Source organism: Mytilus californianus, unplaced genomic scaffold (genome assembly GCF_021869535.1).
Source record: "Mytilus californianus isolate M0D057914Y unplaced genomic scaffold, xbMytCali1.0.p SCAF_4, whole genome shotgun sequence".
Taxonomy (NCBI): domain Eukaryota; kingdom Metazoa; phylum Mollusca; class Bivalvia; order Mytilida; family Mytilidae; genus Mytilus; species Mytilus californianus.
Genome location: NW_026262690.1, coordinates 95852172 through 95877605, shown reverse-complemented (window position 1 = coordinate 95877605; position 25434 = coordinate 95852172). Strand labels below are relative to the sequence as shown.

At 30.1% G+C, this 25434-nt stretch overlaps 1 protein-coding gene across 1 annotated transcript in view; it reads right to left on the bottom strand.

Annotated features, from left to right (window-relative positions):
• LOC127738920 (kinesin-like protein KIF6) overlaps positions 1 to 25434 on the bottom strand; it is a 32091-nt gene that overhangs the window by 4933 nt on the left and 1724 nt on the right. Inside the window, exons 2-18 of the mRNA XM_052250414.1 lie at positions 20688 to 20797; positions 19851 to 19925; positions 18690 to 18732; positions 18013 to 18117; positions 17304 to 17413; positions 15294 to 15423; positions 14479 to 14597; positions 10466 to 10553; positions 9734 to 9877; positions 8061 to 8251; positions 7355 to 7460; positions 6368 to 6512; positions 5266 to 5484; positions 3607 to 3765; positions 3252 to 3302; positions 2497 to 2575; positions 1841 to 1976 (exon numbers count right to left, since the gene is read on the bottom strand). Coding sequence (XP_052106374.1) covers positions 1841 to 1976; positions 2497 to 2575; positions 3252 to 3302; positions 3607 to 3765; positions 5266 to 5484; positions 6368 to 6512; positions 7355 to 7460; positions 8061 to 8251; positions 9734 to 9877; positions 10466 to 10553; positions 14479 to 14597; positions 15294 to 15423; positions 17304 to 17413; positions 18013 to 18117; positions 18690 to 18732; positions 19851 to 19925; positions 20688 to 20797 — 2010 coding nt within the window. The remainder of the gene's footprint in view (positions 1 to 1840; positions 1977 to 2496; positions 2576 to 3251; positions 3303 to 3606; positions 3766 to 5265; positions 5485 to 6367; positions 6513 to 7354; positions 7461 to 8060; positions 8252 to 9733; positions 9878 to 10465; positions 10554 to 14478; positions 14598 to 15293; positions 15424 to 17303; positions 17414 to 18012; positions 18118 to 18689; positions 18733 to 19850; positions 19926 to 20687; positions 20798 to 25434) is intronic.

Genomic DNA, 25434 nt, shown 5'->3' with positions numbered 1-25434 from the left:
ACCTATGGTTGCTTACATCCTAATCATAATCATTTGGACTCAGGTGGATAGTTGTCACATTTGCAATTATTCCACATCTCCTTCTTTTTATTTAAAGAGCTTTTTATGTTAGTTTTTGGATTTTATCAACTAGTTGCTATCTTTAAACAAGTCAGGTAATTTTGTTACATTGGTAAATCTGTTCTTTTGTTAAATTAACAAATTTACAGGACAAATGAATATCTACCATAAAAGTACACAACACCACTCAGTGTTCTCCCCAGGATTTTTGGATAGCACCCGGGTAATGCGTGTGGACAGATTGGTGAAATGATTCATACAATCAGTTGTGTCAAGTCGCGTCGCTTAGCTATATTTCTAGTTACTGCAGTATGTCTCTTGTTTTGTTTTAACACTGTGGTACTGTGTTATGTAGACATTGAGTCAGAAAATTATTGATAAAAAAAGAAGTAAATCAATAAACAGTTTGTGTACTTTAATATTTTTTTTAAATAAATAAAACATGATTCATTACAAAATATTCATCTAAATTTAAAGTAATCAAATCTTTTATAAAATCCATGATCAATAAAAATAAAATATCATTCAAAGAAGACCAAAAATGTTCAATTTAAATTTTTTTTTATAGTTTCTAGAAAAAAAGTTGTATGTGAAAGGATTCTTGTCATAAGGAGATATAAAATAACAAGAAAAAATATTGATTTATTGTTTGAACCAGTTTCTATCTTAAATTTAAAAAAAAAAGAAATTTTTCCTAAATTTAAAAACATTTTGCCATAGATTTCATGTGAATATTAACCTTTCTTGTCTTTGGTGATAATCAAACATTGATACAGACTTAATACTGCACTGAAATCTAAATCTTTATTTGTCATGATCCATTTAAAAAGAATTCCTAAATCTATAAATTTATCTTAGGTCTATAAGTAACCATATTCAATGTCAACAACAAAGTCTCCCTATTTCCCCCCCCCCCCCCCCCAAATGACAGAAAGTAGATATAAATAGATTTAACATGTGCTTATGGATAAAATTTGCAAGATTACTTCTGTTATTCATTAATTGTGGATATAGATATCCAGTTTGAAGGTACAGTCATGCATTTTATTTATTAAATAGAATAGATTGCAATTAATTGCAAATAAACTTTAATATTCTACGTGAACTAACTGGGTCATGTGATATGTACAGATGTCCATCCCCTTCACAGATACTATAGTATCATGCACTAACTATGTCATAATTAAAGACAATTTTGGCCATGGTTTAATCAGACATATTATACTTATACTAATGAGCCAACTTTATTATGTACAAAAAATGTACAGGCGTGTGTGCAACTATCGGGTTCACACTGTTTGTGTACAAAGTATTTGCAGACTTGTCACAGGTCAGTGCTTGGGTTGTGAGTGAAGCCATAAAATAGTTATCAGTGATCAAAAAGTTATGAACTCCTAATTAAAACACAAAAGAATAATGTAACAAGTGTTAATTACATCGAATTAATCCAATCAAAAAGGTTAACCTCGGAAGGTAAATCGATCACGCGGTGTCAACAATCTGGGTAAACTGGTTTGAACTGGTCAAATTTCACCTGGAATTTTATACCGCACGGAAAAGATTTAACAAATCGCTTAAAACTACCGATTTACGATTTTTTTTACTGAAAATCTTAGCACCACGGTAAAAAATTATACATCGCGGTAAGACCGATACCACCACAGTCAAAAATTATACATCACAGGCACGCAGTCCTTTAAGGGCCTGGGGAGAACACTGCCACTATAGGATACAATACCAGTTGGTGATTTGTCCAATTGTTATTTAGAGTTTTACTTACTTGTTGTAAATTAACTTGTTCTGCCCACCACATCTCAAAATCTTTCATTAACTTCACTTTTGACTTTTCTAACAAATGTTGTAAATGTTCTATTTCTGTCTTTAATGTTCTAAGTCTAGTAAAACATTCCTTGTAACTGTAAAATAGAAAAGTATCTGTTAAAGTTTCATTGATTATTGTTGTTTCTTTTACATCCAGTGGCAAATTTTTCATAAACATCACTTTTGAGAAAACACACACCCAATATGTTGTACATTAATACAGCTTTCCCGATACAGCACAAAGAAACTCTCTTGTGTAAATTAATTTTCTTGCTATTTAGATTTATGTGGTTAAAAAATCATGTTGTACAGAAAACATCCATTAAACCAGTAGAACATAGATACAGAACTTTTGTTTTACTGAAAAATCCAATAAAGTTTATCATTTGTTTGCTGTTGTAGAAACATTCATTTAAAGATAATTCTGCATTTCTCAATGACTTTTAACTCATCTTCACTTCCAATTTTAATGTTGAAATCTTCTTGTTAATTTCAAGCCCTTAAAACTATACTTCAATATCCAATGCAGTACAAATATACTAATTAAATAGAATCATTTAATAAAAGTAATTTACATGTGAAATAAAAAGCAAAAGATATAAGATTGTATCTCACTTCATTTTTTCCTCTTCCATCTCATTTCTCATTTCTTGTTCTTCTTCATCTGGTTCAGCATCTTCTGGATCAACAAGACCTATAAATATTGAAGAAAACATATCCTTGATTTTCTGTCTTCAAACCAAAATTTACTTATTTACATGCTGTAGTTTCATTATATTTTATGATTTTAGCAAAAGTTACTTGACTTTGTGCTTTAATCAGCATCATCAATTATTAATATCTTGTCAGAAGATAATTAACCCTGTGAAATGTTGCTACCCTTGAAACCCACAGATAGATGAATCTCACGAAGGAACCATGAAAATCCTACACATCATGAATTCATGGTTATGCACAATGAGCTGAAATCAATATAAAATAATATTTTCAAAAAGTTAAAAGATATAATAGAGTAAATTATTTTTGTTTAATTATTATCCCCCCTTTTTCTTATGGTAAAAATTCTATATAGGTAACCAACTATTTTACAAGATTGCAAATTGACAGAATACATATTTTTACATTTTGATAAAAAAAAAAGTTATATTTTTTATATCATTGAAATAAATTCTCTTCTGATATATCAATTACAATAACTGCTATTCAATTATAATAATTGTAAACTATATTTCTTTGGCAAAAAAAGTTTGTTGCACAAACCTCAACCCCCCTGCTCTTTTCTATGAAAAGATTTGAAAAGTAGGATATGTAAGTTATTTGTAGCTGTAACAGCAACACAATAAAAGACATTTCATAGTTTGTCTACATACCTCTCATTGCTAACTGCATCCTGTACTGTTCTATCTGGGATTTAACATGATCTGTAAAAAAAACAAAACATAACATAAAAATAAAATAAAATATATTATATTTTATAAATAATTTTTTACAATTATATAAAACATTATTTTTGATAATTTTACTCTCATAAAAGATTAACATATCATAATCAGATTAAGTCTCAAAAGATGAAATAAAATTAAAAAAATACTTAGTTGAATCTTTTTATCCATTGCTAAAACTATTTGATACTTATGAAAAGGAGATGTGGGGTATGTCAATGAGACAACAATCCAACAACAGGAAAAACCCAAAAGAGATCTTTACTAATTTTATAATACTTACTTATTTTTGTCCTAGATTTGTTGACATATTCTCCCAATTTTTTGGCTTCCACATATTTCTGTTTTAGTGCATCTTTATTGTCTTCAATGGCTGAATTTTGTGGATAGTCTCTTTTAAATGTCTCAAATGCTTCCTGTCTTCCTGTGGACATGTCTCCCACTGAAAGATATATTTGCAGAAAGATGAAATATATTCTATTATTCATAGTTAATTGATTATTGTGAAGAAATCCAACACAGTTAATCAAAATCAGTTAAGGTCACATGAAATTAATTTTTTTATTTTAATTTGTCTCCTCTTCATTGGTTTAGCTTTGCTTCAGTTTCATATTTCATAATTTCAAATACTTCTAATTAACCCTAAAAATCTGGTGAAACTCAGAAAAGAAAATTCCCCTTTTCCCATAATTTTGTACACTGATAATGTGAATATAGCAATTTAATATGATGTGGCTGTTTCTAATGGTGTGAACATCATAATAACTTTGACAAAACTAACTGTCATGACTTAAATGAAAGAAAAAGTTTTTTTCTTCCAAACCTGTGATTCTTTTATATTTTTGAGAAGGCAATGTGTTTGGTTTTATAGCTTTACACATACAAGACTATTCATTACACCTGACCATATGTTTGCCGTTTTAACATTAAATATTCAGGAACTGAACAATGGATCTGCCAACACCTTTCCTTAATCAAAGATATATACTAGTTAATTAAAAACAGTAATTTGCCTTGTATTGATTATTTCAAAAAGCAGATAAAGAATAAAGGGTCTTTAAGGGCACTTTCATACCCTCGTGTTAGTGAAAATTATAAATCTGTTCTGATGAAACAAAGTTAATATATAAGAAAAATTTAAGATTACACTACTTTGGAAAGAAAATAATCAGTTTCAATGATAATTTTGTAAAACGGTTTTTATTGTGGAGCAAAAAATTATTTAATTAATATGAAATGTATATTTGTATGGTATTGAAATGGTAAAAATATTCAATTGGTTTATGCTCCCTAAAATCTTTGTTTATCTGTAAAATAACTAGCACAACATTATGTAAAGTCAGCATTTTTAGTGTAATACACTGGATTGTGTTGTTTATGACATAAAAAATGAGAAAATTTAGTAATATAATTTAAATTCTGCATTCTATTTATCAGATCAAATATAACAAAACCAGCACATTTACTGAATAAACAGATATATATATATTCTTATACTGTTATATCAAATAAATCAGATTCAAAGTTTCTTTTAATTCATTTTTCCGGAATCTAAAAAAATCTGGGTAAATAAAGGCTAATTTCAAAATGTAAAATATTGGTTGAAAAGATCCCAAACAATGGATATTCAACCAATGGTATACTTTATTTCAATTTCATGTACATGTACTATCAAGAAATTAACTTGCATTTTATTTTAATTCTGAAATGGCAAACTGATACAACAGGGCAAAATTCTCTGTGTAGTGTAAAATCAAATACAAAACTTTATTGGTCTATCAAAGATTGGAAACTAAAGTGCCAATAATATATTCCTAGAAATACAATACAATATTAAACATATCTGTTTTTGGTTCATACATGTATAAACTTTTTGGTTGCCATGACACTCACCAATGAAATAAGCCATAACATACAACATTGGATATATCTTTGTACTTACATATCTTTGTTTTTGTTTGTTCATCAAAACTGGTACTACTACTGTTACGTTTATTAGCACTGAGACTTTCTGCTGTGTTCATTCTACTTCCACGATTTCTTCGACCACTGGAGGGACGACTGTTGTCTTCGAAGGATTTCATTCGACCAAAACTTTCTACTTCTGCCATTGCATCTGCTGATCTTTTCTTCTCTTTCTTTAACATTCCTACTAAGATATCTTTATAACTGTCAAGGAAGAAAATTCTTACAATTCTAAACTTCATTGATACGAATAACAGGAGAGTTAAAAGGCAAAAATGATCATTTTACACATATTATTAGTATGTCAGACAGTCAGACATTAAGGTCAAAACTGAGACAAAAATAAATGACTTACAAATTTCCAATATTTAGAACAATAATTGATTTAACTTATAAAAAAAAAACTGAAGGTGCCTTTGTTCTTCTTACTAAGAAAGCTCTAAAACATATCTATCTGATTTTACAAAAGATATAAAGAAACATCAGACCTTATATGTGTCCTACAGTGATTGAAGAAAATATCTTTTTATGGTTACAACTTTAATTTTCAAGAAAATTGAATAGAGATATTCGATGTGAGCAGTGCTTTTATTTATCACACACAAATCATGTGTTACCATTAATCTGGGAAAAAATGAAGAATTGTTCATTGAAGTCAAATATTCAAAAGTTTATTCAGCTTTTTAATGCTACATCATAAACTTTCAAAGAAGCGAAGACATCAAATAATATAAAAATAAGGAGATGTTGAATGATTGCCTATGAGACAAACTCACCAGAGTTCAAATGACGAAGATATAAGCAATTATATGTCACTGAACAGCCTACCACTGATCACCAAATGTCATTGTATTAATATATATGACTTGTTATCAAATTTAAATAATGACATCCTAGAAAATATCTTTATATATTTAGAAACCCAAAACCACAAAAAAAAAAAAAAAAAAATTTATTAGTGAGCTTGCCTAAACAACATTTCTATATATACCTTTCTATGATAAATTCACACTGCTGGAAATCATAATTCTGTATTACAGATTAATAAAATAGAAATAACTTTGTGTATTAAAGGATACTGATTTCATTATCTCTCTGTAGAATAAGCTCTTTCAATCTGCTGTTTTCAGAATCTCTATAAGGGCCGGTATCAACATCTGTGTAGGATGGGGATTTATGCTGAGCTTCCACTTCAACAACCTTTGGTTTTTCTTGTACCATTTGCTAAGTAGAAATTAAAATTTGGTTAATGATTTGAAAAGCAAAGTTGAATTACAAAAATACTTTGTAAATGAAACAAAGTTTGATCATCTTCCACCCCATTAAATCATGGAACAGTCCTTATTTGAATATGAAAATGATTTGGTTTCTGATATGTTGTTATGCTCCTTAACAAATGGAAAAGTTGCTTGAATTTTTTGTTTACGATCTCTAACTATAGTTTCTCTCAACCAAATGTTATGAATCTTGTACACAATGCTCATTATCACAAAACACTGATTAAATTGAAGAATAAATTACACAATTATTATACTGTGGAATTTTCTAGGGTACCATTTTTCGTGGATTGCGGAAAAATCATAGTTTAGTGCATATTTAATTTTGTGGTTTTTCTAAAGTCTGCATACAAGCCTATAGACAATTTGTACTTGGTTGAACATTTAAATTTGTGGTTCACATTTATTCATGAAATTTGTGAAAATTGGTATCCCGTGAATAATAATGAATCCACAGTAGTTAAAAGAAATCATGTCATTAATTTCACTACATAAATGAACCATCTCTACTGGAATTCAGCGGTTAGACCTGGGTTAAGGGAGAAAACTCTTTAAATCAGTAATGTATTTTCATCAATGATTTTTAAATACTCCTGTTAAACAAAAGTAAAATAATCAATATTATCCAGAAGCTTAGAATATATCTATTAAAATGGTTGACACAAACATACCAGTGATTTTGATGAGTTATGTCACTTTACAATGTGCTGACTCTGTATATCAACTCATCATAGATACCAGGATTAAGATTAAAATTTTTGTACGCCAGGCATATATATATATATTTACCTTGAGGAGGGAATAACAATACTGGATCTTCCTCATATCAGCACCAATGTCTAACGTTGATTCTTTATCATTGTCTGCTAAATAGTTGTCGACTGCATATTTACATCTGAAAATAGAAAAAATAAGCCTCAAGGATCTACAGTAAGTAAGTAATTTTTATAGAAATAAAGTCCAAACATTGAACCATCATCAATTACAAAATGAACATATACTCATTACAATTGAGACAACTGTCATTTTGCATTACCAAATATTTTAGTGCAACTTTAACTATGGCTACAATAATTATCCATACTAAGGTTTAACTGCAAAGTGATTTTTATGAAATTATGAAATAATGGTAAGTATTCATGGTTATTGTATCTCATGACATAAAACTTTACAAATTCAACTCATCTTTTTGAGCCTTCAATATGACAAAAAAGAGGTATATTTTCTACCTAAAAAGCCTTTAACAGGTTGAGGAACCAGAGGGTACTGCTTCTAAGTGCATTGTGTCAAAAATTAATACACTAGTGCATACTTTTCTATTACTTCAAAATTATTCAGAAGTCAGTTTACAGTACATCATTTTATACTAAGATGCCAAAATTTGTTTTTACATGTTATCTAATGCATTTAATAGCAACTTTTAAAATATCTTTTTGGGGTAATAAATCTGTCTATAACTCAAAATGGATCCAGGGGAGACAACCACAATATATACCTGCTTATTTCCTCTTCAGTGAGATTATCTGTTCTTTGTTCACCAGTAGCCATTGCTAATTCCTCTTTTAACTGTTGAACCTCTCTTTTTAATCTTGCTATCAATAATTTTGGATCAAGTTCTTCATTGACCATGACATCATTCTTTATCATTGCAACTCTTTGTGCAAAACGACAAGTTGAAATTGTCTCCTGTTTTAAGAGAAAAGAAAACCATTTAATTTTATTACATAAACACTAATGTTATTTTATACAATATTCTTTTCAAAACTCTAATATAACACATTATAATTACAAACAAGTGAATCTGTGAGCTACTGCTCACTAATGATACCCCCGCCCGCTAAAGTATAAGGTAAACAGGAAGTTGTTGAGTGATGAATCTGAAAACGCATCACACAGTATAGGTGACTCATATTTTGGGTATTGACCTAAATATATGTAAAAATTTAGGCAAAAATAAATTAAAAAATTTACTGAAAAAACAGCTCAAATTAAATTTTCAAAATGATTGGGAGAAAATTCGAGATTTTTATTTACAGAATCAAGGCAAATTGGACGCTTATTTTTCATTCAAGAGGTCATTTGACTATGAAAATTATTTAGATTTAAAGCACCCCCAAAAACCTTTGTTAACAAAATACAGACTCAGCAATCACTGTATAAGAATAGAAACTGGCAGACATGAACGATTTATCAATGTATGTGGTAAATATGAAATATTACCTGACATGAGAGGTTGTTTATATTGTAATTCAAATTCTATTGAAAATGAAATGCACTTTCTTCTGGAATGCCCTCTTTACAATAACCTCAGAAGAGATATGACTGATTATATAAAAAAATACCCCAGTTTAGTTAATTTAAACAGAAATGATCTCTTTACATGGATCATGAGTAATGAAGATAGCAGTTTTTTTATCTATTTTATGTGCATACCTTGATAAAGGCCTGCAACTTAGAAAATCAGAAAATTAGTTATATACTCTAATAGATAGCAAAATTATCTCCCCTTGACCACTGACCCTTTCCTCATGCATTTGTACTATTATTTTATGTTTCTTTAATCACTCTGTAATGTTTATGTCATGTTGTTATTAATGTTATGCTCTTAATGGGCCCTTTAATTTGGAAATAAAAAAATATAAACCCTGAAACCAAATTTCAGAAATCCTTGATACGTAGTTCCTGAGAAAGATGCAACGAAAAATATTCATGGGGCGGACGGACGGATGGACTGACGGATGGATGGACGGACGGACAGACAGGGGTAAAACAGTATACCCCAACTTTTTTAAAGCAAGGGTATAATAATTATATGGAAAACAAAATATTTTGTTATATTTTTTCTGAATATTATTTCAAATAATCCATATGGCTGAAAAAAGAAAAACATATATATATAATACATTCCTACTTAAGGCACTGTATCTTTGATATTTGATTTCTTCCAAGTGAGAAAAAAAACAAAAATAAATTTTATGACTACTTTAGAAATAAACACAACTGAGAGTGTAAAGAGCCTTTTCCATTTTTAATGATTATCTTCTTCAGAAATAGACAACTCACATGAAACTGTAGCTTAAGTGACATCTGATCACTAATATAATAATTTAAGAAAATTCCCCAAAAAATCATGTTATCCCAATAAAAAATATACCTCAGTCTACTTACATCAACATTTTTCTTTTCAACAGAACATGTGGCTATCATAGTTGTCATACAATTACCACCCAGACTGTCCCGTATTACTGACGTCATCATAGAATTCCTGTACGGGATGTGTTGACGACTCTTATCTGCTAATGCTATTATCACCTGCAAAAGAAATAAAATCTTCATGGTGAATGAGGTGAAAACTTGACCATATGGACCCTACTATTTATGACGCCAAGGAACAAGGTTAATTCAATACCAATTTTGTCCTTTTAAAGACTAAGAATCAGCAGTGTACGAGCAAAAATCTTCAAATGTTTTCATGACTCACTCTAAATGCAGGTTTAATTTATTAATTGCTCTATTCCATCAACAACAACAAAATACTTTTAAAGGATATTTCACACTTTTATTTTTTATTTTTGCAGTGAATTTATTTGAATATTAAGACCACAGTTCAGAAGTTATACAAAGTATATGTTAAGTTAAAGATTGTTCTATTGTTTACAGGCGTTCCCTCTTTACTTCTGCAAACAGCCTGCAAAAATATGTCATTTGTATGAAAGTTTTTTTTTATTATTGCTGCAAAATAAAAAACACAACTTTCTTTAAAGAGTTTTGGCCAAAAATTAATTCAATACAAGAAGTTCTACACAAGTTTCCTTAAATCTGAAATAATATAATTTACCTTGATCCATATAATTTTGATATTCATAAGCCCTTTTTTAAATATTTCATTTGAATATTTACCTGTTCTAAAAAATGTAATGATAGGTTGATATATTTAGCTTCCTTGAGTAATACTCCATTAACACCAGTCTTTGATACCCTCTCAGATCTAAAATCAAAATTCTAATAATTATCACTCACAACTACACTATTTCTCACATTTTTATGCCCCCGCGACAAAATGTGGAGGGGCATAATAATTTACCCCTGTCTGTCCGTCCATCCTGATATAGATACATGATATGTCTGGCTATCTCCTCTACAGTTTTTGAGCTACAGCTTTAATATTTTGTAGGTTGTTTGTACACATAATGGAAGTGTGCATGTCCACAGAATTTTGATTTTTTTCAAATATTCTCAAAATGCCAGGTATTTGGACTTAGTCAGATTTTTGTACTCAGAATAAAAATAACAGATAGATCATCATACATAGTGTTAAATTTATAATTTCTAATGGTCAGGCCGGGACATCATTTGTGTCTTACAGACAGTGCAACAATTTCAAGTTGTACTTCAAAATCACTGTTTGTCGAATCTAAAGTATGTGGAACTATACTCATGCATATGGCAGAGCAGAGGGGGGCATCAGCCATATCTAGTTATTTTTTATTCTCTGTGTGGTTTAGGTAGAAAATCAAGATCACTGATTTACACATCAGAACTTATACAAAAAATAAGTCCAAGTAAAAAAGATAGTTCTATTTTTCAATTATGAATAGTACATAATTTTTTTTAATTTAGAATGCAGTAATTTTCAACTTATTCAGATTTATTACTGATATTTTTAAAACAGCTCTCTATAAAATTATAACAGAATTTCCTTGCAGTTAGCATGTCTTAGCTTTTTGATGAAATAATATCAGATTTTTTTTTTTAGTATTTATATATATATACACTGAGCTAATTCAAATTCTTATCTTCTGAAGTCTTATGGGATATGTAGAGACAACATAAATTTGCACACATTTATGGACAGACTGCATAACAATATCATCCTCCTTCCTCCATCAACAGTTAGGTAATACAGTATAGCAGGTTAATTTCAGGGGGTGTTTATTTTCACTTATTTTGGCAAATAAATGAATTCTGTGAAAATAAATTCCAGGAAAAATTTATGCATTCGTTTGTTACTTTCTACTAGCTAAAGCGGTTTACATAAGAGTGTAAGGTACTCTGTCAGGTATTTGACCTTTATTAAAAGTATTAAATTATATAAGAGTTGTAAGTCACTCTTGATAATTTTATAACCTCAAAGTACATCAAAGATCCAGTCAATTTCGTAACTAATCAACCATAACAATTCAATAAGATTGTACATCTGTGACAAATATCTAAGTTACCAGTATTCTATTGATTATCTGCATCCGAATATAATCAATAAATTAGATGTCATTCAGGGGAAAAGATCATTTAACCATAACAATAGACAATTATTTGATTGAATGACAATAAAGATACTCGCTCACAATTTGATTTTATCTTTTAATTTCTTGTATTTATATAGAACTACAGCAAAGATATATAGACACAGTTTTCTTCCTGTCTACTTTTTACTTTTATTATTGCCAATTAATACTGTCTTTTTTATGGTATTGGTATTATTTTTTCACCATTTCATAGTTATCATGAAAATAGTAAAATTACTATATTTCCAGTCATTTATTTATAAACATTTTCAGTTGTCATAGTTCCGTAACTTTTTAGATCATTCAGGATTTTGATGTTAAATTCATTCACAGCTTGTTAAGACTCAAAGCAATTCAGAACTTGACATCTGGACACTTGTCTATCATTGAAGACCCAATGATGAAATCTGGATGTTTTTTTTTCTTTTTTGATCTTGCTGTTGGATCTATAATGCTTTCACAACATCTGCCTGTCATAAAAACAAAGCAATACTTTTACACTGATAGTAAGTAATGGAATTTACATTGAGGTTCTGCAAAAGGAAATCACAAATTCACCAACATTCCAACTGACTTCATTTTCAGAAAACGATATCTGTAACAAACATAAACTATTAGCTACTTCTTTACAAGCAGAACCAAATACAATGAAAGTCCCAACTATGTACTGGCTTCCGAAGCTACACAAATCACCTTACAAATATAGATTTATTTCGTCTTCAAGTCATTGTTCCACTACTAAATTGTCTATTCTACTTACTAGTACACTTGGTACAATCAAAAACCTGATAATAAATTGTTCAAATAAGGCCTTTGAAAATAGTGGAATTAACTACTTTTGGAGTGTCAAATACTCGTTGGAAGTACTTGATAAATTGCATGCATATATTGGTGATTTTGAATCTGTTCAAAGTTTTGATTTTTCTACCCTATATACCACTTTGCCTCATATTCTTATTAAGAAAAAATTCACACACCTAATTAAACAGGCATTTAAAAAGTCGGAATGCGAATACATATGTTCAAACTCTTTTAGGTCATTTTTTAGTAGCAACAAACAAAAGAGCTATGTCAATTGGACATGCTTTGATACTATATCTGCCCTTGAATTTTTACTTGATAACATTTGTGTTCGCTTTGGAGATTCCGTATATCGTCAAGTTAATGGAATTCCAATGGGGACTAACTGTGCACCACTTATTGCAGACCTGTTTTTGTATTGTTATGAGTTACAATTTATGACTAAAATCAGCAAAGACCCATCGAAACAACATCTGATACAAAAATTTAACAATACTTTTAGATATTTGGATGATATATTGGCTCTCAATAATGACAACTTCAGTATGTATACTAAAGAAATTTATCCTGTTGAACTTACTTTAAATAAAGCTAATACTAACAATGACCACTGTCCTTTCCTCGATCTTGATATCTATATCATTAACGGGAAGCTTAATACAAAAGTTTATGATAAAAGAGATGATTTTTCATTTCCTATCGTTAATTATCCATTTTTAGATGGTAACGTTCCCTTGTCACCATCTTATGGTGTTTATATATCTCAACTTGTACGATTCGCTCGTGTATGTAACAACGTATTAGATTTTAGCGAGAGAAATTTGTATATTACTGAAAAATTATTACACCAGGGTTTTCGATATCATAAACTAGTCAAAACATTTACTAAATTTTATCATCAGTATAAGGACATCATTCGTAAATATAACTCAACATGCAGACATCTTATACGTTCGAGTATTTCACATCCAATCTTTTATGGTAATATTCTTTACAAAGCACAAAAATGTCAGTATTCACCTCAAAAGCTAACAAAACCTTTAAACAGACTTATTAAGAAGGGATATAGTTACGATACTGTTGTCAGGTCATTAAAGATTGCATATTTTGGCTTTAATACTGATTCACTTATAGGGTCTTTGCATCGGAATTAAACATATTTATTCTAAAACCAGTTGTTGGCATGACACGGGTTATGTTCTTCTCATATATTTTATGACGGTATAATACTAAACCCCTAACAGGAGGGATTGTGCCTGATATTCATATGATGAAGACATAATCTTTCAATCAGTTTAATTGAGGTCTGGAGCTGGCATGTCAGTAACTGCTAGTAGTCTGTTGTTATTTATGTATTATTGTCATTTTGTTTATTTTCTTTTGTTTCCTATTCTGACATCGAACTCTGACTTCTCTTGAACTGAGTTTTACTGTGCGTACTGTTGTACGTTTGTTTTTTCTACATTGGCTAGAGGTATAGGGGGAGGGTTGAGATCTCAAAAAACATGTTTAACCCCGCCGCATTTTTGAGCCTGTTCCAAGTCAGGAGCCTCTGGCCTTTGTTAGTCTTGTATCATTTTAATTTTAATTTCTTGTGTATAATTTGGAGTTTAGTATGACGTCCATTATCACTGAACTAGTATACATATTTGTTTAGGGGCCAGCTGAAGGACGCCTCCGGGTGCGGGAGTTTCTCGCTGCATTGAAGACCCATTGGTGGCCTTCGGCTGTTGTCTGCTCTATGGTCGGGTTGTTGTCTCTTTGACACATTCCCCATTTCCATTCTCAATTTTACCTATGAATATTACAACAAAGTTTAAGTGTTACCCTGCCAGATCCACTAGATGGAGCTTTGATCTTCTGATTGTAGCTGATCCAGTCTCTGTAGAAGTCAGATGGACGGTAAATATACAATGTGATCTTGTAGAGGCTTGATTCATAGGTGTCTGTAAATAAGATCATACAAACACTTTACAACAGAAATTATGGAACAGAGAATCAGGACAATTTTGTTATTCGTAAGAACTTAATTTTTGTTACTATTTATAACTTTAATTTGTAGATAGGGAAGTGGGCACTTATTCCAACTTAATTCCTCCTCTTACTTCAACTTCTGATTCATTGCACTCCTCATTATTGCTCTCTCCTTTCCAGCTCCTACCATGACCATAATAAATCAATGTTTTGTTTAATAGTACCTCCCTACAAAGACCAAAAGTATCTGGTTTTTTTTACAATAATGTTATTAATGTACTGAATTTCACCAAACATTTTGTACTGTAAGAGAGCAACTGATACTTGGAGTTACAGGGCCTTTACATACATAGTCTGATAATTAAATAATTTTTTGATCAATGAAAAAAAATTTATCAGACCAAACATAAGATAGTGTCCAATTTACCTTCAGAATGACTGCAGTATAAATTACCTAGCTGCAGGTTTGGTTATGTTAAATATTTACAGAAAAGTAACAGGCAATTACCTTTTTCACTAATTACTATTAACAACAGATAAGATTGTTTTACCCTTACCATGCTTACCTTCTGCATTATGCTTTTATGATCTAGCATACAGCTTAGGGTAGATGTTTGCATTAATGTCAGGAAAATTCATATGGAACTTAGGTAACTATTGCAACATACCTCTGCAATCATTCTGTTGGTATCTCCAAGGAAGAGTAAATTCAATGCTTCCTCTTCGCTGTTTGCAGGATGAACAGACAAATTCTTTAAATGAATATTCTGGTCTGTATCCTCCATTAAACTAACTTTCCTACACACAAAAAAGGTTCCATTTAATATACTGTCAACAGACATGATTAATATGTTAACCAATAAATAATTATAATAATATATGTATTTTGTGGGTCTGAAGTGGTTTTCTTGATTTACCTTCATATAAACAATCTTGCAATTTTTTTTTTTATCAAACTTTTATTTTTTTACAGGACAGTTTTGAAGCATCATAGAGTGCTCAGGGGGAAGTAAATCAAATGTAAAGTTACCACAATAAAGCAGTTGTGGATTTCCCTTCATCTTCTTTTATTCATATGTTAAATAATTAGTCATATGATTATCCTACTTAAGATTTCATTTGGATTGCTTATTGAATTTGTGAGAACAGGTCAGAATACCCATATAACATTGATAAATAAAATTCAAGGGCAAAAATAATGTTGTCTGTATTAACACAAGCAGTGGTCCATAAGTATAGTAAACATTAAAATTGACCAAATCTTATGTAGATGTTATGAACACACTGAACCATCAAATAAGTTCAAGGACAAATTAAGATATTTCATATATAAATTTCAAAATATAAGGCATATTTACAATTGAAATGGATTGTATAGCTGTTCTATTACATGTATTACTTTTGTCAGAAATTTGAAGAAATTTTTAAAGAATTAATTTCATTAAAATACTACAAGATTATTATTTTGTTACTTAAAACAAGGGTGCACACTCTGTCTTACTGATCATGATTGAATATATGTTGAAAATATTTAAGAAAAAGGTTTTACTACAAGTATCACATAAACTTAATATTATGAATAATACATGTAAATAAGGTCCAGGTAAGTTGAACCATGCCAGAAAGACATGGACACATTACAATCATTCCATACACTAAAAATAGTTGACCAATTGCTTATAGTATCTGAAAAATGGACCAAACCATGAAATCTTAACATTGACAAACCAATCATGAAAATGATTAACCCTCCATGACAGATGTTTACACAATGCAATCATTCCATAGTATCAATATATAGTTGACCTACTGCTTATAGTATGTGAGAAACAGATCTTATCATGAAAACTTAACATTGACCAACAAACCAATGAAAATGAGGTCAAAATCTGAGAAAGTCACCTGTTTTCACCTAAGTAATATTAATTTTAATGCCTAATAGTGTTCTGCATAGTTCTTGATAAAATGCAAACCAAATTGACGAACTGCAAGAAAATTGGTTAACATGAGATGAAAGTTTTCTGCAGTAAATGTTGATGTAGATTTGACTATCTTTAATAAAAGAACAGAGTTCCAATATCCCCCGCGTTGCACATACTTTATATTTCCAAGGGGCATTACTCTTTCGATCATCCACCATTATAGAACTTGTCCAAGATATTGCTGATATTAACCTATAGTATAAGTTTTATAAAAATCTGGCAAGAATTGTACCCGTGAGAGCGCTAACTAGGCCATTTTCCATAAATTTAATATTTCCAAGGGGCACGACTCTTTTAAAAAAGTCGATCGGCCACCATTATAAAACTTGTCCGAGATATTGCTGATATTAACCTATAGTATAAGTTTTATAAAAATCTGGCAAGAGTTGTACCAGTGAGAGCGCTAACAAGACCTCACGGATGCACGGACGGACGGACACACGGACAGCAGGTATATCCATGTCCCCCGCAACGCGTTACGCAGGGGACAATAAATGCCAAAACCTGTTGAATGTCTAACCATGTTCTTTGCTCACTAAAACTAAAATATGCTATTGTTTTCATCCTCATATGTTGGTCTCTTGTGGAAAGTTATTCCATTGGCAATCGTACCAAATTTCCTTATTTTCAAATATAACATGTAAAAGAAATCTTATTACAGTAATAACATTTGTCATATTATTCATCAATACTTACGGAAGGTCTTCAAGCTTTGCAGCATCATGTTTAGGGTCTAATAAGTCATAACCACTCTCATTATAGATTTCCAAGTAGGATATGTGTAAAGTATAAGATCGACCTCCATCCTACAATAACAAGTTAATACAAATAAGAACCATCCATCATTCAATTACTGTAAACCATATTTAACTACTTGTGTTCACATTTGGCCCTTTATACATAATTTTGCAACACTTTATTTTATTTTTTTTATGTTTGTATGGTTTGACATGTTCATGACAATTTATTTTTTCACGTAATTTTCTACTTGGGGAAAGTCCCAAAAATTAGTTGGTTTACAGTATACTGTAAATTCAGAACATTATAAGTGCATTTACTATTGCAATTGTTGTACAGTAGACAAAAAATGTGAGATAAATTTATCAATTTCATAAAATGCAGCATACAAATAAAATAAAATTTAAATGCAAGATTACATTTTTGCAAAAACTTATCCCATTGCAATTTCTGCAATACAATTGTAATAAAAACATTGCAAATATTTTTGAATTTACAGAAACAAAATATATATCAATAAGCAGTTTCTGATGACTGTTTTATAAGTTTAAAAACTCTTTATTAGTCCATACCAATTTGATTCTTTAGAATCTCTTAAAAGTCAATCTGAAAATACATACAATAAAAAAACCATGCAACAAATTAAGAGTTGAAATTGATATATTACCTGTTCAAACTGCTCAAATAAATATGATAAGCACCTAGGAATTATTCCTCTGTCATTATAACGCTCTGCCCCACCAGTAATTGTGAAGGTTTTCCCACTGCCTGTCTGAAAAACAATATTTTTCATCATACAATTAATTCTAACATTTCAGTTTCAACTTTCAAAATTTTAACTAGACCTGCTTGTTTACAACTAAAAAAATGAATATTAATTTTTTATTCATTTAACTCACTGTCATTGGTAAAAAATACTGATGTGAACAAAACACACAATTTAGATGTTTTTACAAAAAACACTTACTTGATGCTAAGAACCCTACTGTTATCTTTAAAAATGACCCCATGAGGGAAATAATCTGCTCAACATTCATTTTAAGAAAAACAATGTAACAGAATTTTGTGTTTGTGTCATTTAGATCAATCCACTTAATAATTGATGCAGAGCAAATTCAAAGAAAATTTATAGCATTTTTTATTAAATGTCAGACCATAAATTAAATATTTATGAACACAGCCCTACATCTATTTTCACTTTTTAGGGAAATTCACTTTCAGAGAAAAATACCCTTTACCCTACATAGTGATACATGAATCACCCTACCCAATTTGAATATCAGGCCTAAGAGAGAGGAAAGGAATATATTCTGTAATCTGGCCTATACATTTCTGTTAACTTACCTGACCATATGCAAAAATGGTTCCATTGTATCCCTGCAGAACACTAAAACAGAAAAAATGATCAAACTATAATCTAGTAAGACAGATTTGTCATATTTGCTAGCTGCATAATATTTTTGTGGATATACCTATCAGCAATCCTCAGTGATAAAAATTTTGAAAAGTCAAAGCTTTATATATATTGTTAGATATATATTTTTACCAAAGGGACCTGAAAAGAATACCCAAGAGCAACAGTTTTCAGTAGTTTACTTGATGAATTTTATATATATATATTATTTTGGTTGACTTTTCTTTTGGCCAAGGTTTTGTTTCTTCAACTTGTGTATTTTTAAAGACACTTGATATCTTATTACTTTTTAAAATAAAAGATTTGAAATCTTTCTAAAATTAAGAAGATGTGGTATGATTACCAATGAGACAACTCTCCACCATAGACCAAATGATGTAGATTTTGTTTTGTGTAAATTTATAAACAGAGAAATTATTCCTCATTACCAAAGCAATGACTATTATCCATGTTCTACAACAGCTATAAATTCTATAAATTTAATTTGATTAAACAAAAAAATCAATCTTTGATCCTTTGTTTTCTTGAGGGACAATATTCAACCAAAAGCTTTGGCTATGCTAGTTAATATAGCTTATCAGCATTAGCCAGCACATTTTGATCTAGTTCTCTAAAATATGTATTGTCTCTTCTTTCTCTGTTGAAGTGAGTGGTTATCTATTTGGTAGCTGTACAGTCCAAAATTTTTAATATGTATTCAGATAGGTTTAGGGGATATTTTGATACAATACATACAATAACATGGAAAACTAATTCAACCATACACATTATTTGTCTGTACTGGCCCAAACACAGAAGCTCTTTTCACAGAAAATTTTACTATTGATTTTAATTTATACTGAAATATTCATGACAAACTAGTATTTTTTATTAGAAAGATGTTTACAAAAAAATTACTTGTCTTGATGTTTGCCTTTGTGCGTTTTCTTTATAGATTGAGTTTGGTCAGTAGTTGTTTGTTTCTGCTATGGTGTCAAATGTAATCAGAAATGTTTTTGGTTTTGTTTTGTGCATATTAAGTATTTATAAAAAATATTAACAGTATCCATAAATTTAAAAGTAAATTGTATATATATAGGAACAAAATATACCTGTCTGCCACTGGCTTTGCAACATTATCAAATATTTCATCTTGTTGGGCGGACTGATCAAATACCTTTTGAAATCTGGAAAATATATATTCCCACATGTTAGAATAATGATAAGATAGAGTTGTTTCCCATTAGTATGAAACATATTTGTAAATAAGTGGTAAGATAAAATTTTGATTAAGCTTAATTTAAGTGATTAGTTAAATGGTCTAATAGCTTATAGCAAAAAGACTTTTGATGAGTCGCATCTCCAGGAAATTGTTTGTGTCCAAGCATTGATTTATATCTATTTCAGGTTTTTGATTGGTCATCAAGCATTTCCCAAGAAAAGGAGTTAAAAATTTCCAGCAAACACTCATACTTTAAATGAAGGAACAGAAAAAAAATCTACTGATATAGTGTAAAATGAACAAAGACCCATACTACATAAAAAATGTAAAAATAGTAAGCTATGAAATGGTTATTTGAAACAATGTGAAACAATAAAAAGAAAATAACTAATAACTATTTGCTTTAAAACGTAAGCCTACATTTGGAAAAAATCATTTTCAATTCTTGTTCTTCTTTTCATACTTTTCTTACAATCAATTCTCTCCATATATTTGCTATGAAATATTAATTCTGCCAAAAAATAAGATTTAAATTTATCTTATTTTTCGTATCTGTTTGTGTTTGAGCCTAGTCTTTATTCACAAAACTTTATACTTGTTTATTGTCAAAATATGTAGTACCTCAGTAGGTGTTGCTGTTTGGTATTTAAATATATCCAATGCAAAATGAGGTGTAAAAATTCTTTTTTTGAATATAACCAGTTAACAACTTTTTTCAATTGTTTACCTAAATTTATAATTTTCCTTTTTATTATTTACAAAACCATCAGCAAGTTCTCTAGGTACAGTAATTGTCAGTCTAGGATGGCTTTCATCATCTTCATCAATTTCATATAGCTGGAATAAAGAAAAATATGCTGTTTAATAGGCAAAATACATCTAATTTACAATCTTGACTTTTAAATATTGTGTTGATAAACGTTCTAATTACCATAACAAATTGATATCATTTAAAATGTAAGGACTATAATACAATGAATCTTATAGAGACCAAATTTTAAGCATTTGAAGGACTCTTAAGAATTACTCTTTATCCGTCCAGAGCAAAAAATATGGGAAGCCATCAAAGTAAAAAAAAGATGAACTAACAAAACCATTCTATCAATGTCATTCAGACTCTCTATTAAGTATATAATAATATATACATTTAAATTTGAGATAACTCCACAAAACATTTATTTCTAGCAAGATTGACCAATTTGAAACCAGGATATATATGATTAATCTGAGTTAAACACCATTTTGGAAGATTTACGACATAACAAGTATCAGTGGGATAGACCACCGCTGAAATCGAAATATAATAGAAGTTCGTGATAGAGTGACATTTCTCAAAAATGTCAGTTGGGTACATTGTGTTATATGGGGACGAAGTCCCCAATTACAGTAGAAAAATCAATAAAAAAATTAAAAAAAAGAAAGAAAAAAAATCAATCTACTGATGAACTCAAAATCTTTTTATTTTCTAACTTTTTTATTTTCCCCCATTTGTGCAGAAATCTCTTTCTTTCTTCCGGTCTTATTTGTCACAAGACTTTGAGTAATATATATATATTTATCAGTCTAGTAAAATATAGCAAGGAGCACAATGACAAATTTTTCATTTTAATTATTCTTTGATATGAATAAAAACCGTTACCTGATGATAGCGTTTCTTTGTTTACATTGAAAATGACATCACAACTAAAATCCCTAACAACAGGACCAAAATCAGAAACGTTTACGTATTTCTTTTTCTTTTTAAACAGATTCTGTAACCTTGAATCCTGTTGAAATATTTTCGATTTTGCAAGATTCAATTCAAATATATTCGAACCGGAAGTCCACTTATGGTATTGACGATATTGTGTCAGGATCCCAGACTACAGATTCTGAAGTTAAAATATCCTTGAATTCAAAAAATAATTTATACGGACTTCGTCCTCTTTCACAGGTAACACCTGCCTCATATTATTAAGGTGAAAAACTTAAAAAGGTATTTTTTCTGAAAAAAATCACTGTGCATGTTAGGTATATCCCAGGAAACACACGACGTCCTTGCAACGTTATGTATTGGTCGCTGGAAGGTCATGACTGACGTTACGTTAGTACGACGTTGTTGCAACGTTGTGAAAATGTAATTTTACGTCACGTCAGATACGACGTAGAAGGGACGTCAGGACAACGTTGTTATTGTTTTTAATAACGTCCATCTTACGTTGTTGCAATGTCATATCGCGACGCATCTGTCACGTTTCTGTAACGTTATAGCAACGTGGTCATATTTTTGGTCGATAGAATATTAAGTTGATTTTAACGCTGTTATAAAAGAGGAACTATGTTTTCGTCATTAATAATACATTGCAATAATAAAAAATAAGAAATAAATAAATGCAATATGTACTGTATTTGATCAAATAAATCACGTAATTAAAACGTTGTTGCGACATAATTATCGACACTCATAAAATTTACAATAGCAAAATTTCTTCTTTTACTGTTTTTTTTTCTTTTGTTGTACTGAATTTAAATTTCACTTTTTTTCTGTTCTTTTATTGAATTATTGAACGATATTGATTAGTTTTAAATCTATATATATATATATATATGCATCTGTTTTGAATTTTGACCCAGATAGTGGGTGCGACTGTGTCGCAATTGAGTATGAAATTTTAGCGCCAAGCAGCAAGCCACGTCTCTTTCGAACTGCATTCAGATTCAATGCAAGTAAATTTACCTTTGTATTGTTTCACTGTTGTTTTTTTCTCACTTTTTAGAAAGTTTATATTATATAGGAACAGAATAATATACTACACGATAAAGATATATCTACTATCGTCTTTAAATGAACAATAAACAATTCAAAACTGAACCAATTTTAAATGTATCTGACCTACATATAAATATATATATATCGCACCACTGTTCTGGTTTTACACGTGCATGATGTAATATCTAAAACCGTTTCAGAATATAGGAATTTAATTGTGTTTTACATATATATCTTGCTTTATATTATAATTTTATTAATGTAACACTCAACATGTATTCATTAATTTTTGTAAATTTCGTCTGCAGAAACCTTACACACGTGCAGCTAATTTGATTCTAATTGAGGTCAGGATAGCAAGCTATCACAGTGTTATTTATTTGCCAGATCATGTTTCCTTTATAACATGTATAAACAGACACTGTGTATTTACAAGATAGTTTGTCTTATGCATTGAACTCTTAAAGAACCGATAAAAATTTAGAATGAAGGATTTGATTTTGATTTTCGGTGTTTTACGCCACTTTTAAGCACTGCTTTTGGGCTATTTCGTGGCGGCCAGGTTTTATTGGTGGAGGAAGCCGGAGTGCCCAGAGAAAACCACCGACCTTCGATAGGAAAACTGACAATCCTAGTCAATTAAGATTGGAGTCGAGCGCACCCGCACGGGTGGGGTTCCAACTCACAACCTCAGTGTTGACTGGCTAGTGATTACAGTAGTAACTATTTAGACCACTCGGCCACCGATGCCCCCTAGAATGAAGGAATACAAAACATAAATGTTCCCTTAAGAGACTTTATGAAACTGATAATAGCAACCTGACTTTTTTTTTTACTAAAATCAAAAATTATATTTTTCGCAAGGGACAATCAAATTTACAAAAAAATAATACCGCTGCTCCTCTTATTATCATATGGCAAATTTGTAAATGTAAAACGTACATTTATTGATCTTAATTTTCAATTATATTTAAATTTTTATGCTTTGGCAGTGGCTATTTTTCAGGCGAAACATTAATTATGTTTTGATTATAATATTTTTTTTAATTAAAAGTGAGCTATAAATAGCATAATTCAATAGCAATTGCTATTTTTCCGGCGCCAGCAATATTGTGAATTTATTATTTTGCCGGTTTTTTGTAAAGTTTATATATATATATATAGTATATCTGATATATCACATTGACGCTGGGACTATTGGTATAATAGTACCAGATTGACGGTTCTAAATGTATATAAGAATAGCTGCTGTTTATTTTATTAGAAGTATTTACTTATACTCCCAATAAATAAATATATTTTGTTATTATAATTGATAAGGTTGTTTTTTTTTAAATTATATTAAATATCATTATTCAAATTTTATCAATGTCAATTTTTGTAGAGGCTTACATGAAGAACTACCCGTCAGCAAGGGCATCAGATGTCGAGGAATTGATTGGCGGAACATGCTATAAGGTAAGAATGCCCTTATTTACCCCGTATAGTGCAACCTTCAATTTGGGATTATTAAACAAAATTATTATTGTTTGTATTCTATGTTGAAAATTACAGTTGGTTTTTTTTTAATTCAGTACGAAATTGTTATTATAAATATGTATTTGTAACTAGTATTGTGAATACCAAGACGCTCTTTTGGGACAATAAAGGGTAACATTAAATTTAACTGAATATATAATTATGTGGTTTATGTGTTATTCAAGGAGATTCGGAAAGCCACGTCTTACACACAGCTACATCTAGTATTTATTTGCAATAATGTTAGACCTAGAATAATTACAATTTCAGTTTTTGTACAAATAAGTTTTTTTATTGTCATTGCAGGAACCAATTGGGTAAATGAAGCAGTTCCGTAAATACCAGGGACCCAGGAGAACGTTTAGTAATTTAAAATAAACAAAGTTAACGATCAATTCTTCACTTTTTGATAAACAGGCATCATTTACTTTTCATTTTTTTGTTTTTTATAAAACTTTCATGGATGGGTATTTAGCTAGTCAGATATTATATTCAGAACGTGAACATGCTGAATGAGAAATGGATACTTATCAAAAAGAAGATGTGGTATGATTGCCAATGAGAATTTCCACAAGAGACCAAATGACACAGAAATTAACAACTATTTAAGTCACTGTACGGCCTTCAACAATGAGCAAATCCCATACCGCATAGGCAGCAATTAAAGACGGGTTAAGAGGGACAGGGGGAACATCCAGCTTATAGAGTAACATATATGATAAATGCATATTATTTTTACGAGCACTAACTATCAAGAACTGCATACGAACATGCAGCGACTCAGCTATCGATGGCCCAAAAACACAATAAAATTCCTTTCTGTAATATCAAAAATTACTGAAACAGTAATTTGATTGAAGCTACAAAAAATTTGAAAAAAAACAGATGATGATAATGCCGAATATACAAATTCCTTCAGAGAATGACACCAACATGTATCATCTAGAGGTCACCCATACTTGCCAACCTCTGACAATGAGAAATCATGTCATGACATGACATGACATGTCAAAAAGCGTGTGAAAACGCGCGACGTAGATGCAGACTTTTTCACACTATATAAATTTGTTAATATAAAAAACAATATTCTACTGTAAACTTTTATTGTTTTCAACAGTGGTCTTTTAAAGCAACACCACTAGGCACATATTCTAAACAATTGCCAGTTTGGTTACATTTACTTGATAACAAGACACACAATATATAT